General features: G+C 44.4%; 1 protein-coding gene across 1 annotated transcript in view; it reads right to left on the minus strand.

The window, feature by feature from the left end:
• Positions 1–17,406, minus strand: part of IGSF11 (immunoglobulin superfamily member 11) — a 166,129-nt gene extending 148,723 nt beyond the window's left edge. Inside the window, exon 1 of the mRNA XM_019527622.1 lies at positions 17,337–17,406. Coding sequence (XP_019383167.1) covers positions 17,337–17,406 — 70 coding nt within the window. The remainder of the gene's footprint in view (positions 1–17,336) is intronic.
• Positions 17,407–17,412: the final 6 nt, after the last annotated feature.

Genomic DNA, 17,412 nt, shown 5'->3' on the forward strand with positions numbered 1-17,412 from the left:
GCGGGGCTGCACTGGGAAGGAGCTATTGCAAATTTGTGGCTGGAACACCCCCCACCCACCCCAGCCTCTTCCCAGCATACCCCTGCCCTGCCAAGAAGAGGTTAGCACAGCCCCAGCCTGCCCTGTGCAGATCTGGGGGCACATCCACCCCCTCCCATGCCATGCTTTCCCGGATGAGCAGTGGGAGCTGCTGGATAACCTGCCGGACCAGTGGCTCCCAGACAAGCAGCATGCAGTAGTGGGAGCTGCACCCCCCGGATAAAGCACAGCTCTGTACCATGCCCACCCTGCCCTGGCTGGGCAGTGTTTGCCTTAGCCCCACACCTCCCTCACTGCGGGGGGCCTTGATCTGCCCCCCAGCCCCTTTCCTCACCCATCCCCTTCCACCACACAAGACTTATCAGCTTGCGGCAGCTCTCCAAGCTGCCAGGCTGGTATTGGAAATTGGATTGGTATGGGCTGATTATGCTTTCTTAAAAACTGGCTATTGGTATCGGGCCCCAAAAATCTCTATTGGTGCATCTCTGTTAGAGAAGAGAAGGGGTGTTAGGAGAGAAGACCTCTATGAATTAATTGCTCCAGAGGCAGTTAGTTATGAGATCAAATTGGGAAAGCAGCAAATCATGTAAATATTCTGTTTTAGGGCACATCAGTTACTTAGTGAAACAGGCGGAATCTGCTGTTTTATATAAAGAATGGAACAGATGATTTAAGCAGAGGTGAGTTCAGGGGGCAGTGTCAGTAAGCAGGTAACAAGGAAACTGATTTTCCAAGTTGGGAGTGGAGCCTGAGTGACATTAGGAGCAATGCCAAAGAAGCTGAAGGTTTACCTACTGGAGTCTTTGCAGCATTCTGTAATGTCACACTTGAATACCAGTCCCTTCTTCAAACTGCTCAATCCCCAGGTTGTGTTGGGGTGCAGTACCCTTCTTGTACCTTGATTTGTTGCTGCCTCTAGCATGATTTCTTTGCTTATGGGTGTCATTTGCTCAGTGCAGCCTTCACTTACCTGTTGGTCTCTGAATTATGTGGTATTATAGTTGGAAAGTTTTACGGGCAGTGAGTGAGACTTTCCTTCTGTTATGAAGAAAAGCCAAAAATTCTTAATTTAGCGACCCCCACTTTCTTTTGAGTGTTCTGGTGTGGGATTGTTGGGTATGATGAGATAACTTAGTTATGAAACAGAGAGCTGCATTTTCCTGGTGTATTCATTAACAGATATTCCTCCCACTGTCTATATTATAGGAAAGCTGATTCTCTTTCCTTTACCAAACCAGTTAATATGATGATGCACTAATCTATTCTGTAAGAGAGGGGCCATCACCTATAGATCTGGCCTGGGAAGTTCCAGCCATGTCTGAGGAGGCATGGAAGATTGGGTAGCCTGCAGCTGAACAAGACTGCCTGTCCCCTCTTCAGCACCCTCTTCCACAGCCTGCCCCCAGCCCTTAACAAAAAAAACCCAACAACAACAACAACAAAAAAAGATTCTGGTTCTTGGAGTTGCAAGAACCATCTTCTGAATGTGAATGGAGTGAATTTCACTGCTGCTGTGATGGTATGTTACAATTAACCACTGTACATGGTCAGCAGTGCACAAGTTTTTTACTACTTTGAAACGACAGTGGTCTGGGTTTCACATATCATCAGCACCCTGGCTAACAGGTTCATGGGCTAGCAGTGTCAGAGGCATTTGTCAAGTCTTAGTATGCATAATAAGAAAAACTAGGCAATGTACTATCAATCTGTCATATTTTTATGGTACCAGAGTCAGAGTTTTTTCAAACAATAAAGACAAGGGGTGGTATTCTCAAAACAAAAAGAGTAAGTGAATTAGGAGCACAAACTCCACTGACTTTCAGTAAAGACTAGGATGCACTATAACCTTTGAAAATGGGACTAAGACCCCTTAGATGATTCTGAAAAGTGAAAAAAATGGCTTGCCTGCCTTTTAGTAATATTTTTAAATGAATAAACTAAATCTAGACTTTTCAAAGGAGTCAAGGGGGTTAGAAGCTGGAAATTGAGTGCCAACCTCCCCCCCCCCCCCAAATATTTCTCCATTTAATATACAAGAGGTTTTTGGATTGAAGACATGGAAGAGATGGAATGGAGTACGGACAGCACAGGTGCACCACAGCCTGGGCAAAGCAGTCAAATTTAGAAAGAGGTTCAGAAGAAGATGTGGGAAAAGAGAGGGAAATCAGATGGAGCACAAGGCCAGGGAGAACAGCCCTGCTGTATGTTAATTACTGAAGATACAAAAGCAAGCAAAGAATACCTCAGAAAAGTCTTTGCCTTCCATAACAGCCAGCTACGCTGGACTTCCCACTAAAACTAGAGCAGAAACCAAATGATATTCAACCAAATACTTGGCTGCACACAGCTGTTTCCCAGTGTGATGCAAAGGCATGGGAAACAGAGTCTCAAAGGCAGGGGAGGGAGTCTCTTCCTAGGGGACATGCAGCCCCTGAGCCACAGAGGCTCATCTACCCCAAACAGCTCTTCATTGGCCAAGGAAAACCCAAGGGAAAATGCTCTCTCTTAAATACCTATGCCTTAAGGCCAAGGATGGCTTTAAAGGTAGTATTTAGTACCTTGAATGGCACCCAGAAAGAGAATACCACTGGTTCTCTAGCCAATGAAATGGAGCATGAGTGTCAAAGACTGACCACGTCCCCTTCCAAAGGCAGCCTCAGCAGATGGCCCTAAATAAGGGCCACTGCGGTAAGGCAGTGACAAGAGCATGGGTAAAAGAGAAAATGGCAGGATTTGATTTAGCCACTGCAGGTTTTCTATAAATACCAAAAATCAATAAACTATCTGCTAGATGTTGCCATTAAACTCAAAGAGGGAAGGAATTAAGTGTGTTGCTGATGAAGTAAATCACTATGAAGGCAGCTAGCTCTTCTGATTGAAGCATGGGGCTGGGAGTCAGGAGATGCAAGCTATTGCCACAGGCATCCTGTGCGACCTAGAGTATATCACTTTCCTACTCTGTGCCTCATTTTACTTGGTGACAGAACATTGCAAGGAATAATTTATTTGGGAAGTATCCTGATGCTTTTAGCTCTTTCAACATGGCTTTAAGGTGACACGTGAGGGCCACAGGGCACAAGAGCATGCTGGGCTTCATGGATATGACCAGATGATTGAAACGGTAACCACAAGATGATGGATTTCATGATCCTGAGGAAAGGAAGGAAGGGAAGCAGCAGAGTAAGGAGTGAACTTCAGAAAAGGAGACTTTGACTCACTCAGGGAACTAATGGGCAGGATCTCCTGGGAGGCCCATCTAAGGGGGAAAGGAGTCCAGAACAGCTGGTTGTATTTTAAAGAAGCCTTACTGAGGGTTCAGGAACAAACCATCCTGATGCACAGGAAGACTAGCAAGTATGGCAGAAGACCATCTTGGCTTAGGAGGGAACTCTTCAGTGATCAAAAACACGAAAAGGAAGCTTATAAAAAGTGGAAACTTGGACAAACAGTTATGGAGGAGTATAAAAGTATTGCTCTGGCATGCAGGAATGAAATCAGAAAATCCAAAGCACAATTGGAGTTGGAGGTAGCAAGGGACATGAAGGGTAACCAGAAGGGTTTCTACATGTCACCAGAAAGAGGAAGATCAGGAAAGTGTGAGTCCCTTACTAACAGGAGAAGCAATGTAGTGACAGATGATGCAGAAAAGGCTGAACTACTCAATGCCTTTTTCACCTCAGTCTTCAGAGGCAAGGTGAGCTCCCAGAGTACACCTGACAGCACAGTTTGGGGAGGAGGTGACCAGCCAACATTGGCAAAGGAACATGTTAGGGATTATTTAGAAAAGCTGGATGTGTACAAGTCCATGGGGCCTGAGGGTGCTGGGCGATGAGATTGCAGAACCACTGGCCATTGTCTCTGAAAACTCAGTGATTGGGAGAGGTACTGGATGATTGGGAAAAGATAAATATAGTGCCCATCTTTACAAAAAGGTAGAAGAAGGATGCAGGGAACTACAGACCGGTCAGCCTCACCTCAGTCCCTGGAAAAATCATAGAGCAGGTCCTCAAGTAATCTGTTTCTAAGCACTTGGAGAAGGTTATTAGGAACAGTCAGCATGGATTCACCAAGGGCAAGTCATGCCTGATCAACCTGATTGCCTTCTATGATGAGATGACTGGCTCTGTGGATGTGGGAAGACGTACAGACCTTGACTTTAACAAGGCTTTTAATACAGTCTTGCAAGAAAACTAAGGAAGGAACATTCTTGCAAGGAAACTAAGGAAGTCTGGGTTGGATACATGAACTGCAAGGTGGATAGAAAACTGGCTGGATTGTCAGGCACAGAAGGCAGTAATCAACTGCATGATGTCTAGTTGGTAGCTGTTCTTAAGTGGAGTGCCCCAGGGGTTAGTAGTGGGTTTTGTTCAATATCTTCATCAACAACCTGGAAAACGGGTTGGAATGCACTCTCAGCAAGTTTGCAGATGACACCAAGCTATGGTGTGTAGTAGATGTTGGTCTTGGGAGGTGGGGTGGGGCATGGGAGACACTACTGCAGGCCTGGCCGCTAAGCTACTGTATTACCAGTGACCAATCAATCATGATTCACTCAGGCACCAGCTTAATACACAGTAGCTAGCTAATGTAGCCAGTTAATTAGCAACAATTAACACCTACAAAAACACAGACTAAGGAGAGGAAATAATACAATCAACTGCCCCAAGAGAGACGCAGTCAGTTGCACAAGCACCAAAGTCATGAGTTTTGTCTGTCAGCAGCCAGGGGTGCAGGGCCCCAGAACCTCCCTGCACCAGTCTCCTCGACAGCTGGCAGGCTTCAAGGCCTGCAGCTTTCACCCTGCTTCACCTTAACACACACAGTGCCACCCATGTCATGAGTTTTGCTTGTCCACAGCTCAAGGTGCAGTTCCCCCCCAAACACCTGCACTGATCTTCTTGAAACTTGGCAGGCTTTGTGGCCTCATCAGGGGGAACCACTGCAGTTTTCACTCCCTCCCCTGTGGTGCAACATACATATGACATGAGTTTTGCTTTCAAGAATTTGGGGTGCAATTCCTCCCAAACCCCTGCACCGATCTTCTTGATTCTTGGTAGGCTTCATGCTCTCAGCAGAGGCTACCATTCCTGCAAGTGTCCTCCAAATAAGACAAAAAACAATAAAGTTATAGATATTTCATTGATTCCCCATTATACACTATGGCCAAATTGGCTTCAAAGCTTTTCTGAAGCGATTCAGAAGCTCCAAATTGATTTGGAAAGCCTAAAGCTTCCAGTGATTCAATTTGGATTCATAGATTTGGCCTCCAAATCATCTGAATCATGTCTGAATCCAAATCATGATCCAAAGCTTTGCACAGCCCTATGTGCCACACATGCAGCGAGCTTTCTGAGCTCACTGGCTTGTCAGCACAGCTTCTATCAGAGCTGGCACTGGCATGCTTCTGGGACCCAGGAGCTAAATGTCACTTCTACTTGCCCCCTGCTGCCCCTTTACCGACTGCCAAATTCAGCAGCAGGGGAAAAAGACAGGGGCAAATGGCAGCAGGGTTTACCCCCTGGGTTTCAGAGCTGCAGCAACACAGGGTCTGGCAGCAGCCATGTTAATGAGTTGGTGAGCTAACTGCACATGCACGACACAGCTGAAGTGGGGTATGGCTGCATCCCCATACTTCTTTGGATTGGCTCCTGCTTTCATCCACAAGATGTGTGAAAGTGTCTCTGCTAGGCATCCAGTTCACTGAGATGGCCAATAACACAGTGCTCGTGCCCTTCATGTACCAATCTGTAAAATGGTACCTCAGAGATAAGGAAGCATCCCATTTTCTCCATGGTTTTAAAAAACAATGGAGTTTACCATACAGATGTGAGGAAATTTTTCAAGAACTTTTGGGACCTTTTGTCTCTAACATTTTTCCTCTTACCCCAAGGCTGTTGTAGACAACAAATATTCCCTACGCCTCTTACCAAAGCACCAGTTCACAAGTCCTCACACAAATCTCTTGGGGGAGAAAGCCACATTCTAAAGGCAAATTATATTTTATAGTACTCTGAATGCTGTATAACAATGATGTAGTGCAGGGCATGATAGGAAGGTGTTACCTCATATTACAGATGCAGAGACAAACCAAGACGAATTCAACTGGGAGCAAAACTGGTAGGAGCAGCTGCAGCTCCCCCCGGAAGTCTCTGGGGCAAATATAGCTGTGAGGTAAACACTTGTGTTAGTCATGCATAAGAAAGTCAGTCCCGTGCCCAGTGAAGTAAATAGCAACCCCCACCTCGGCCCTGAATTTCAGAGACACTTTAAATGGGGCAGCAGCTATACACTGATGCAGATGGAAAGGGATCTATCTTTTTGGATCTGGAATTTGCCTCCCATCCATTTTGGGCACCATGTTAAAAAGTAAGTACATAAATGGTAGAACTTCACTACAAAAGCAAGGCTCCAGAATGCGAAGCATCCTTTCAGCTGTAGGCTTCTTCCCCTTAGACGGGGATCACATTCACTCCTCATGCCCCCATTGGCTCCCACAGCTGCAAGATCATGTCTTTTTGCCCTTTCCCCACAATGTGTAGTCTGCAGCCCCCCACTGCTGCCATCACAGAACTGAAGCAATGCAAATTGCCTCAGTGGTAGCAGTCAGGGAACAGAGCCCAGGCCTCACAGCTCCTGGTCCTGTGCCAAAAGAACAGCCATCCCTAGCCCTCCCCTCATCCCCCCCGCCCCCCAATGCAGTCCCCTCACACACAGCATCACTGCTGCTGCTGCTAGTGCACCTCTGACTGCACAAGCAAAGGAAAGGGGGCCCAAAGGCAGACAAAGAGCCCACCATAGGCTGGCTTCCCTCCACTGGAGACTAGCAACAGCCTCCTTCTGCTGCAGTCACTTGGCAAGCAGAGCTCTCCCTGACTCAGCAACTCCACGGCACCTCTTGTCAATTACTTCAAGAAACTGCTGACTCCAGAAGGGAAGGCTGTTCCAACAAGGATGGAGCGGGAAGGCATGGAGACTGAACTCCCCTCCCATCGCCCATAGAGGTCACCCCTCCAGAGCAGGGGCGCAGAATGCAGGCAGGGCAAAACTGAGGGGCCAGCTGGGCAGCCTTCTCCCTCCTCCCACAGCTGCTGCCCGTGCTGCTCTTGCTCCATGGATAAAGAATCACTGTCTGTTGTGCACAGCAGACACTTCATCTGTGACTGGGAACAGAAACAAGAAGCCAGAACAAGATGGGGAGAGGCAGACGAGAGAAAGGACCCACAAGAAAAAACAAAAACCCAGAACCAGCATGTGCCCCAGGGGTAGAAGCAAAACCCCTGTTAAGTACAGCATTGCCTCAGTGCTGCACAGCTGAAGCAGACAGGCCAATGATTTGTACCGGAGCCATAAGCAGCATGGGCACTGAACGGCCTGATGGCGGAGGAGGGCTCCAAGCACACCAGCTGTTCCAGGGGCAAAAGGAGCCAGGGGTGCTTTTGCAGCACAGGGACTCAACGCCATTCCGTCCCTCTGACAACTAGCCAAGCTTTCCATGCTCAATCCTGGCTACTGGCTTCCACTGCAGCACCCCAAAAACTATTTCTTCATGCTCCATGACTTAAAAGGTAGGGGAATGTGGCTACCCCTTTGGCTTCTGAGGCAACAGATGTGCATTAAGTTCAGTAGCATAAGTTGCAGGGGGCAAACAGGGTATCAGAGTGGCAGCTCCAAGGAGTTCATATTACCCCCCACTTCTGCAGCAAAGCTTATAATGAGGCAGCAGCAGCCTGTGCTGCCACAGCCCATGTGCCAGAAGGTAAGAGCTTGCTTCAGTTCTTTTACCCAACCCTCTGTGCTGCCCAGAGCACCAATGTTTCAAGTTACAACTCAGCATTAGAGCAACTGAGCAGACTGAGTTGCAGGAGTCCCACAGCCCATATCAGAAGCCCTTGGCACAGCCTCTCAGAAGGGTCTTCCATAAAACAAATTACTGTAGGCTTTAACAGGATAAAAAACCTCTCTCCTTTCTTGAAGGATCCCAGAGTACTTCAGACAGCATTCACACATAGCAGGACACAGAGGAAGTCACTCCTGGACAGAGAGCATGATGCCTGCAGACAGGAGCAGAACAAAAGCACCCAGTAAACTCCTGCAGTTTTATGGTGTCCTGGTACCTTGAGCAAACAAGCATGCAGACGGGGCTTGCCTTAGCTTTCAAGATCTCAGCCCAAAGGCCAATACACATGGAACTCCATCCATCTACTTCACTAAGGGTGAAAGTCCATATACACCACCCAGGTGTCAAAATCAGTGATTCCCATGACTCCAACATTTGATGCTTAGACTTGCTCTGAACCACTCACTCCAGGATGATACCACTACTGATTTATGCAGTGTTTAGTATGGTTTAGTTGGACAAATGAATTTATCCCAGATGTGCATGACCAGTACAGGGCATATTCCGTGGTTCTGGGACTACAGAATTTGCCAGATTACAGTCCCATCTGGAAAGTATGGGGGAATACTCTAGCCAGACAAAGACATCCCCCTGCCATATCAGTAACACACAGGTATCTGTACCTAGTCAAGGTGGCACCGAAGCAGTGACAGTGTATTAGGACAGGATTAAATTGAGTAAAAAGGTACATTGCATATTAAAATAATTGTGATACAAGTTTATATTCACTACCAACATGAGAAACTCCCAACCTATGTGGGAAGAACAGGAACACCTTGTGATGGAAGAGGGCCTTGACTAAGCCAGCCTTGCTGATATATGCTGGAATGGCACCACATACACACTTGACTACTATAGGCAAACAATACAGGAAGAACAGATTGGGAATAACAGCATGATAGCTGAGAGAATCCCCAGAATGTAATGAGATCAAATTTGTAGGTGGACAGTAGCACAGAACAGATCGTGTATCGATACAATTCCAAGCTATAAAAACTTAAGTATATTATCCCTGGGCTCTATTAGTGGCTTCTGGATAGGAATATTAAATATACAAGTGACATAACTGATAAAACAGTAATAACAAGTAACTTCAGCTACCTGCATGTGAACTGATTAAATACCATGTGTAATAAGGAGCTTGATCCTCTTCCCAGGATCCTCTAAGCATGTATTTATTAACCAACTACTTCTTTCCCTTTACAGTGGCAGGACATAGGCAATTCTTTCATCTCCTCTGCTTTCACCTAGTGGAAATTGTAGAGCAATCTTAGTGTTTCTAACGTTGTTCCTTGTAGCTGTGGTGTGTGAGAGTTTGAAGTCATGGTTTTGGGGAATTCTTGGGTGAACAACTGCTGGCAGATGCAGGGGACTGGACTCAGTGGCCCAAGAGACCCCTGCCAGTCCTGGGTTCCTATGTCACAACCGAACAAAACTTATAAAAACCAGTTTCTCAGCATCTTTAACAGTACTCTATGGCACAGCAAGTTCTGTGGTTTATTAGAGTCTACTCTTGAGTTCTAGCAATACTGAGAATTCAGTTCAAGAAGTAACAGTCTAAGGCATAAAGTAATAGTAGTGGCTGTACAATTAAGATCAACATCCTTGTGAGAGAGAGTACACCTTCAACTGGCAGTGTGCTTTTTGCACTTTAAAAAGGAAGATTATACTACTACTACTAACAATAATAATAATAATGAGGAAAGTGGTCAGAAAGGATCCCATCTTCAAAACAAGAAAATTAAAATCTTTTACACTCAAGCTGGAGAATACTTTAAGCAAATGCAGCAGAGTCACAAGAGGTATGCGCTGCCTCTAAGCAAAAAGGATGGGGGAGGGTAAACACATACACTGTATCACTAAATGACAAGGGACAAGAAATTACTCAATAAAAACAAAGCTTCAAAAGATGGCAAGGAGGATGACTGAGGAGGAATCTGAACAGTAAACCGCAAAAGTTAATATCAAATATGTCTTTACACTTACTAGGAGCAGGGTCTGATAGACAAATGGAGGGTGTAAGAAGCAGTGGAATAAAATCCTTGAATCCAAGAATTATAGACCAGTAGTGTTGGAAGCGACCTCATGAGGTCATGTAGTCCAAGCCCCTGCTCAAGGCAGCTGATTTAGCCAACTAAACCATCCCAGTCAACTGTGTATCTAACCAAGGCTGGATCCCCAAGGATGGGGATTCTACAACTGCTCTTAGTATTCTGTTCCAATGCTTAATTACCCTCATAGTGAGAAAGGAGGCAAAAGGAGAAAGACATTGCAGAGAAACTAAATGATTTCTCAAGCTTTGGTTATCACTGCAGAAGATTCAAAGGAGAATCCCACTGCATGACTACTCTTTTCAGGGCATCAGAAAAGACAACAATGGAATAAACTGATAAGTTTTTTGTCACTAGAATGGCATGTAGCCAAAAGATCTGAAAAAATCTGAGCATAAAGTAGCTATGCTGCTAGCAAAATATATACAACCTATAGCTGTAGTTAGCTGCAGTTGGAGGACAGCAAATATTGTACGGTACCTAACTTTTAAGAACGTGCAGCAACACGAGGTAAATAGGTTGAACCAATAACTAAAGCTCAAGTTACAAAATACCTAAATGAACATGATAGGGGACAAACCAGGAGAGCATCTGTAATGGGTGCCCAATGATCTATATGGTATCAATATTGTTGAACATATTTCTTAATGAACTGGAAAGAATTCAAAAAATGGTGAGGTGTAAAATGTGCATCTAATAAAATGATGTAGGTTAGCCAAGACAAAAAAAAGATTGTGAGAAACTTCTGTGGGATCTAATCAAGCTGGAAAATAGGCAGTAAAATGGAAGATGAAATCTGGTATTAGGAAAAGGAAAGTAAAGCATACTTGAGGGAATAATTGTAAATATATGTTTACATTATGAAACTGCAACTTTAATGTAATTGCTCAGGGTAAATATTCCAGTATCGCCGTGAGCAGTTCTATGAAAACATCTGTTCAGTGCACAAAAGTGGTCACCAAGCATGCAAACAAGATGTCTAAAAATGAGATAAAAATAAATCTGGAAACAGTTACTGTGGCTGCTTCTGGACACTTTCTTTCAAAACATAGTAAACCAGAACAGTTTCAAAAGCAGACAACCAAAGAAATGTTTATAGGCCAGGAGTAATTTCCCAATTAATACAGAGATTTCCAGGGAAGATTTGGAAAGTACTGAATGGTTAAAACAAATCAGGTGCTTTCATTTCAGGTGCTTTGATTAAACAGGAGAAGGGGATGTTCAATATAACTGAAAAGAAGAAATGAAAATGAATGCAAAGAAATACTTCATTTTTTTTTTTTTTTTTTTAAACACAGAGCATAATTAACCTGAGGAATTGATTACCACAGGTTATCATTAAAACCAAGAGCTTAGCAGGATTCACAAAAGCTCGCACATTTATAATAATAATGAGAACATCCACAGATAGCGAAGCCTAATAAAAAACCACCCCCACCCACTGAGTCCTGATGGAAGGATTCTGTGAAAAGGCAAATGTTAATAAAGCAGGCAGAAGAACAGCTGAAGCTGGACAGCTCACCTGCAGCTCACTTCTACAGGAAGAGTAGGAAGGAAAACTGTGGTTAGGTTAATAGGAGAGGCTGCCCGTTTATTTTCTATTCCTGCAACTGATTTTTGATTTGGTACGTTAAGGACTTTGGAGTTCACCGTTTAGCTTCATTCTGAGGCTGGGCTGTTCAGCTTAAAAATCTCTCTCAAGGTAACAGGCAGTTGCAGGAAGACAATGTGGATGCACAGACAATTGTTCTGGTAAACTTTGGTTAATTCACCACTCCCAAGAGAAAGCACATAATCAATGACTGAATTATCAAATTATCCAGCAGTAACTAATTATCAGAAGTTGATAACTGGGGGAGAAGGGAGTGGGGCACTGATCATTTTAATTTGCCGCTGTTCTGATTTTTTTTTTATCTATGGCAAAGTAACTACTAGACCTTACTGCACTTTCATTCCAGCACAACACTGGGGGCCTATTAGCTAAATACATTTTATTAATTAATTCATCTCCATGGATGTTCTTGTACCTTCCTTTGAAGCATCTGGCACTGGGTTCTGGACTCCACAAAACCACTGGTTTGGCAACTTGTGTTCAATGTTGTAGAATTGTACCACGGAAAGTAAACTTTCCTGTCTTTAACCCTTGTCTCCCTTGAAATTTATTTCTTTAGCCTTTGTGTTTTGAAGACAACCAGTGTACAAATGTCACAGCCTAGAATCTAGACACCAACTTTCTGCTGCCAACATACAAGAGAACATAGCCTGCAGCTCACACTCTTAGAGCTGTGTTAACTCAGGAAGACCAGAGGCAGAAATAATGATATACTGCTTTTAATTCCTAAATAAGCACTCTGGCTTCTCTACTACAGGAATTGCACTTGGATAGAACTGCATGAATAAAAGCAAATGAGTGTGCATATCCAGACAGAAGGCATGATGTTGCATGTGCACAAGTAATAAAATGGCTGTCAAATCTATCAGCTCTGTTTTTATTCTCTTCCAACAACTGCTGCAGAAGGTGAAACAGATTAGTAGCTTTTTAAAATTGTATTTTGCTGATTGAAAATCATCTTATTTCATGTTACACCATCAGCTCATTTTGGTGCAAACTGGACTCTCCCTAGACATGAATAAGGAAGGACACAAGCAGCATGGCATCTGTACATGAGGTGTTTACATGCAGCAGTCAGAACAGAAGATGAGGAGGAAGGATGGGAAGATCAATATTTATTAGAGCAAAACAATGTTTCCAAATATTACTGGTCATGAGGAGTTGGAGTTTTAATCATTTTTAATCCTATCACCTCCTTCAGAAACAAAAAACAAACAAACTAGTGTTGCCTAGAGAAACTTTAGCAAAAAACAGATTGTATTCTGACAAAATTGGATACAGCTTCACCAGAATTTTGTTTCAGAGGAGAAAAAACCAGGAAAGAAGGTTCAATATTAGTTGAAACATATTTTCATGTTTCTGGAATGAACCATTTACATTTTTCCATTTGAAATGATGTCTTATTTAGGATGCTTTATTTTGCATTAAATATTACAAAAATTTAAGGTGGAAATAAAGTATTTTGATTGGCCAGAAATGAAATTTCTTTCACAGTGTTCCCTTGGAGAATTCAAAATTTTAGTTTTCATTTCAATTCAGAATGAAATCTAATTTTGAAATCCTTTGTGCAACAGAATTTTGTCCTCAGCACAGCTCTGTAAATGACTTAAGTCTGAACCCAGAATGAATGTGATGGACCACTAGAACTAAGCAGATAATAATTTACGTGGAAAAATCAGTCCACTGTAAATAACTAATAATGGTAAACCCCTTTCTACCTTCCAGAAAAAGAAAATTATCTAATAACATGACTGTAAGCAAAGCAATTCTGAGTTTGGGTGCAGAGCTAAGAGAATGCTCTATACAGCAGCGATCAAGCCAAAGCCCCCCTCTACGCTTCAAATTCCTCACCCCATAAGGAAGTTGGAGGTGGGGGGCAATGTTTTCTGTCCTATCAAACAAACATTTCAGGAGTGTTCTTTTACTTAATGTAAAACCATTGTGGTATTAAACGATGAGGTAAGTAACCTCCTTATACCTGTCCTTGCTTATGTTCAGAAGCTAAATTTCACTCTAAACTTTTATAAAAAGAAAGGAGCATTAATGCTCAACAAGGAGAAAATGCCAAAGAATAGATTCTCACCATGTGCATTTCTCCTTGAAATAAATTGTGTTAAAAGCACTTTACTCTAAAAAGCATGATGATAGTAGCATCCTGCTAAATATAGATGACTCACCACAATTTAGTAGTGAATATCCCTGAAGAGTACCATTAGGAATATTGCTTATCCTGCCACATGAATTTATATGTTCTCCAGCAGTTGGAACTTGGAGTAGTGGAGCTAGAACTACTGGACTCTCATCATGGCTCCACCACTGACCTTGAGTAAAAGACTCGAAGCCTCAGTTTCTACCCTTGTAATACTGGTAGAATAATAGTGGCTCACCTTTTAAGAAAGCAACAAGAAATTGTAAGGTTCTTAATGTACTGTTTCGGCAGCACTGGGACTACCTATTCCACTGTTTCAAAGAAGCTAATTTTTTACTGTGCCAGAAGTCTTTCTGAAATCCCACCATGGCAGGAATCTTACACAGGGAAAAAAAAAAACACTTGAAGAGTACTGAGGGCAAAAGAAATAGAGAATCAGATATGCCTATTTTCTAAAAGAAGGAAGCCCGCAATAGAAATCCAAGAGGCATGTGTGCTTTACCACTGGAGACTAAAGTAAGGTCACAAGTGAAATGATTGATCTACATGTCATGAAACCACACAGCTCGACACAAATGGCAATCTGTTTGGAAGATGCCTTAGCACAGCCGAACCAGTGATGCTACAGGCCTCTTGCTATGGCTGAGGAGCTACAGCAGAGTTGCAAGGAAGAGGGGACAGATCTGGAACAGATGGAGGTGCTGCATGGCAGGACTGAGGCATACTGTGTAAAAGGAGCCTTGGCCTGGAATGAAACAGCTGGGGGTGTTTCAGATCAGGACTCAAGTGTTTCCTGAGAAGTTGCAAAGCAGCTGCTGGGACTCAGGCTGGATCAATGCAGGGCTGTGAGCACTTCTGTCTCCCATGCCCCAAATTGCATGTGGGTGGTTATGCACCAGCACATCACCTGTGGTGACACTACCTCACAGGGTCCAAGCAGCAGTTTGTTAAAAACTCTTCGGTTTAGCTGTTCCCAATGTGCAATTTCTAACACGTTTGAACATTTGCAATATGCTATTGCTGGCAACAACTGCAGGATTGATTTGTAATGATAGGTTAGGCTTCAAAGCTTTAAGTATAATTCCTTCCCCACTTTTCATGTACTCGTCAGGAGGGCAGGGGATAGCTATTCTACAATATTTGCATAAACTGTCCATAATGCTTTGCAAAAGAAATAAAGACATTACCCTTGAGCTGAAGAGTATGCAATATGGGCATTAAAAACTTAACCAAATCAGCAAATTAGCTTTTGTGTGAAAGAATCACTAGCATTTCACAACCAAAAAAATACCACAACACTATACCTAGTTCCTCTTGGACAATTCAATACAGTCTGACCGTACCTTGTTATATTTTTTTTCTGCTTGGTTTTAAGCACTTAAATTGAATACACGTTCCTTGGCTTCCAAAGAGTCTGCAGCATTTTTTCAAAATGTTCCACCCTTTCTTTAAATATCATCTTGCATGCAATGCCATCTTTAAATACTTTGCCGTCAGTAGCAAAACAAACAGCCCACAGCCCCTCCCTAAATGTTGAACTCCAAGTGGAAAACACCTGTGGGTCTCCTCCAAATGTTATATGGATACAAAACCACCTAAATATATTTTAGTGCATCAGAAGTCAAGCGAAGCATCCAACACTCATACCATCACCAGATTGTTTAGCTACAAAGTAACAAAAAATTATAACTCTGATACATATTATAACACAAATACCTGCACCACTGTTACTTTTACCTTCCACCAGCTTCTACGCATTTTCCAAAGGCATAAAAAAAAAAAGAAACAAAATTGTGGAGCAGTTCAGTCTTGTGTATCTTTAAATATTGAGGAGGAAGATGCCGGGAAACAATTACTGTAGTGTAAATTGACATATTTTATTTAGAGGTAAATTTGTTATGTGTCAAATAGCATCTGCCAACATTATACAAAAAATAAATAAATAAATGAAAACCCAAACCTCAAAAGAAAAATCGGTTAGATCATTAACCATGCCTTGGGACAGTAAAACATCATCTCCAATCTGTTCTAAAATTGGGGTTTGGTAATAAGGTTTTAGAAAAATCTCACATCCTCTGGAATGTTTTCATCATTTCCACCCACTGGTAATTGTGATAGAAAATGTTATTTTTGAAACAGGCGTGCTTTTGAATGGTTAGCAACCCAAACATGACAGGCCTATCTGATGTGCATGGGGAGTGTGGACCATTGCCCACCAAGTAAAGCTAAAATTCCCCCTTAAACTGAGGGGCCACTAAGTGCACATCAAGTGATTACCGGGAACAACTAAAGAAGAAAACAGGGATGGGAGAGAGGGCCACAGGTTCAAAAAGAGTGCACCAAGGCGGGACACCAAACAGAGTACACTGGACAGCACCCGTTGGCCCTTGATTGAGTCCAAGGAGCCAGTGGGCACTGCCTGGAAATGTGAATGGACCAGAGAGAGGAAACCCAGACATGACCGTGCTGAATGAGTGAAAATAGGTGGGGAAATATATTTGAACCATCCACCGTGTTGAAATTGAGAGCTTACTTCCTCAAGAGAACCCAGTGGCCTGGGCTTTAAAAATGGACCTTGGGAGCCCAAGCCATTTAGGTACTGCTGAATACGAACCCAGTGCTTTAAAAGAGCTGCATCTTTACAAGTCTTAACTCTTAACACTGGCCACCTTGGGGAAGCCAGACCCCAAAGCACAGCTGCAGCTGGCAGAAGGGCAGAACTAGCCCATCAACAGATGTGTTTGAAGAGTCTGCGCCGCAGGGCTTCTCCTGTGGCCCTCCTCAGCCTCGTCCCCGAGTGCTTTTCAGCAGTGCGTTTTGCCTCTGTTGGTGGCGTCGTGCTGTCCCTCCTGTCCTTGCCCCACAGGGAGCACCCTGTGTGCGAGGCAGCCTTCTGTGGTGACAAGCCCAATTTGCAACTTTAAGGTACCGTAGGCCAATGCCCACCAAGAAAAACTGTAAACCTCCCTTAAGAGGGAAGGCTAGTGAGAAAGTAGCAACTAATTCCACAGGACAAAGTAAAAGGAAAGCAGGGAAGGGAGCGAGACCAGAGGTGCAAAACAAGGGATCCGAAAGGGAACGCCGAGCAGAGCACCCACGGGAATGACTCCCAAGACCCAGCAGACACTGCCCAGAAGCGGGGCTCGGTGGCGACAGTCTTGCCTTTCAAAGGGTGTTTGGAGCCTGTGCAGAGGTAGCGGCAGCCGTCCAAGACCCATGCCTCGCCTTAGCAGAGGAGGCTGAGGGGAGGGGGGTCAGAGTGGCTTGTCCAGCCCTTCAAGCAACCCCCAGTCAAGCTGCCCCGCGGCGCTGTCCCCTCCTGACAGAAACTTCCCTTGCGCCTTGTGCTTCAGCTGAGCCAGCCCCACTCGCCTCTGCGCCCCTGAACTTTCCCAGCCGCCAGGCCCAAGCAGAAGAGGAAGCCAAAGGCGTGGGGGTGCAAACAGGTGCCCCGGGGGGCCCCAGCAAACGTGCCCCGGGGCGGGGCAGCACAACACCTGTTCGCGGCGGGGCCCGCCCGAGTTGCGGGGAGGCTGCGCCCCCTCTCCCCCGCGCGCAAAGTTGGGCGCCGCCGCGGCTGGCACTCACCTGGCAGAGACAGCAGCGCGGCCAAGGGGGCGGCCCACAGCCCCCCGCCGCCGGCGCCCCGAGGGCTCATGCCGGG

Source organism: Gavialis gangeticus, unplaced genomic scaffold (assembly GCF_001723915.1).
Source record: "Gavialis gangeticus isolate Ggan-Ray unplaced genomic scaffold, GavGan_comp1, whole genome shotgun sequence".
Taxonomy (NCBI): domain Eukaryota; kingdom Metazoa; phylum Chordata; order Crocodylia; family Gavialidae; genus Gavialis; species Gavialis gangeticus.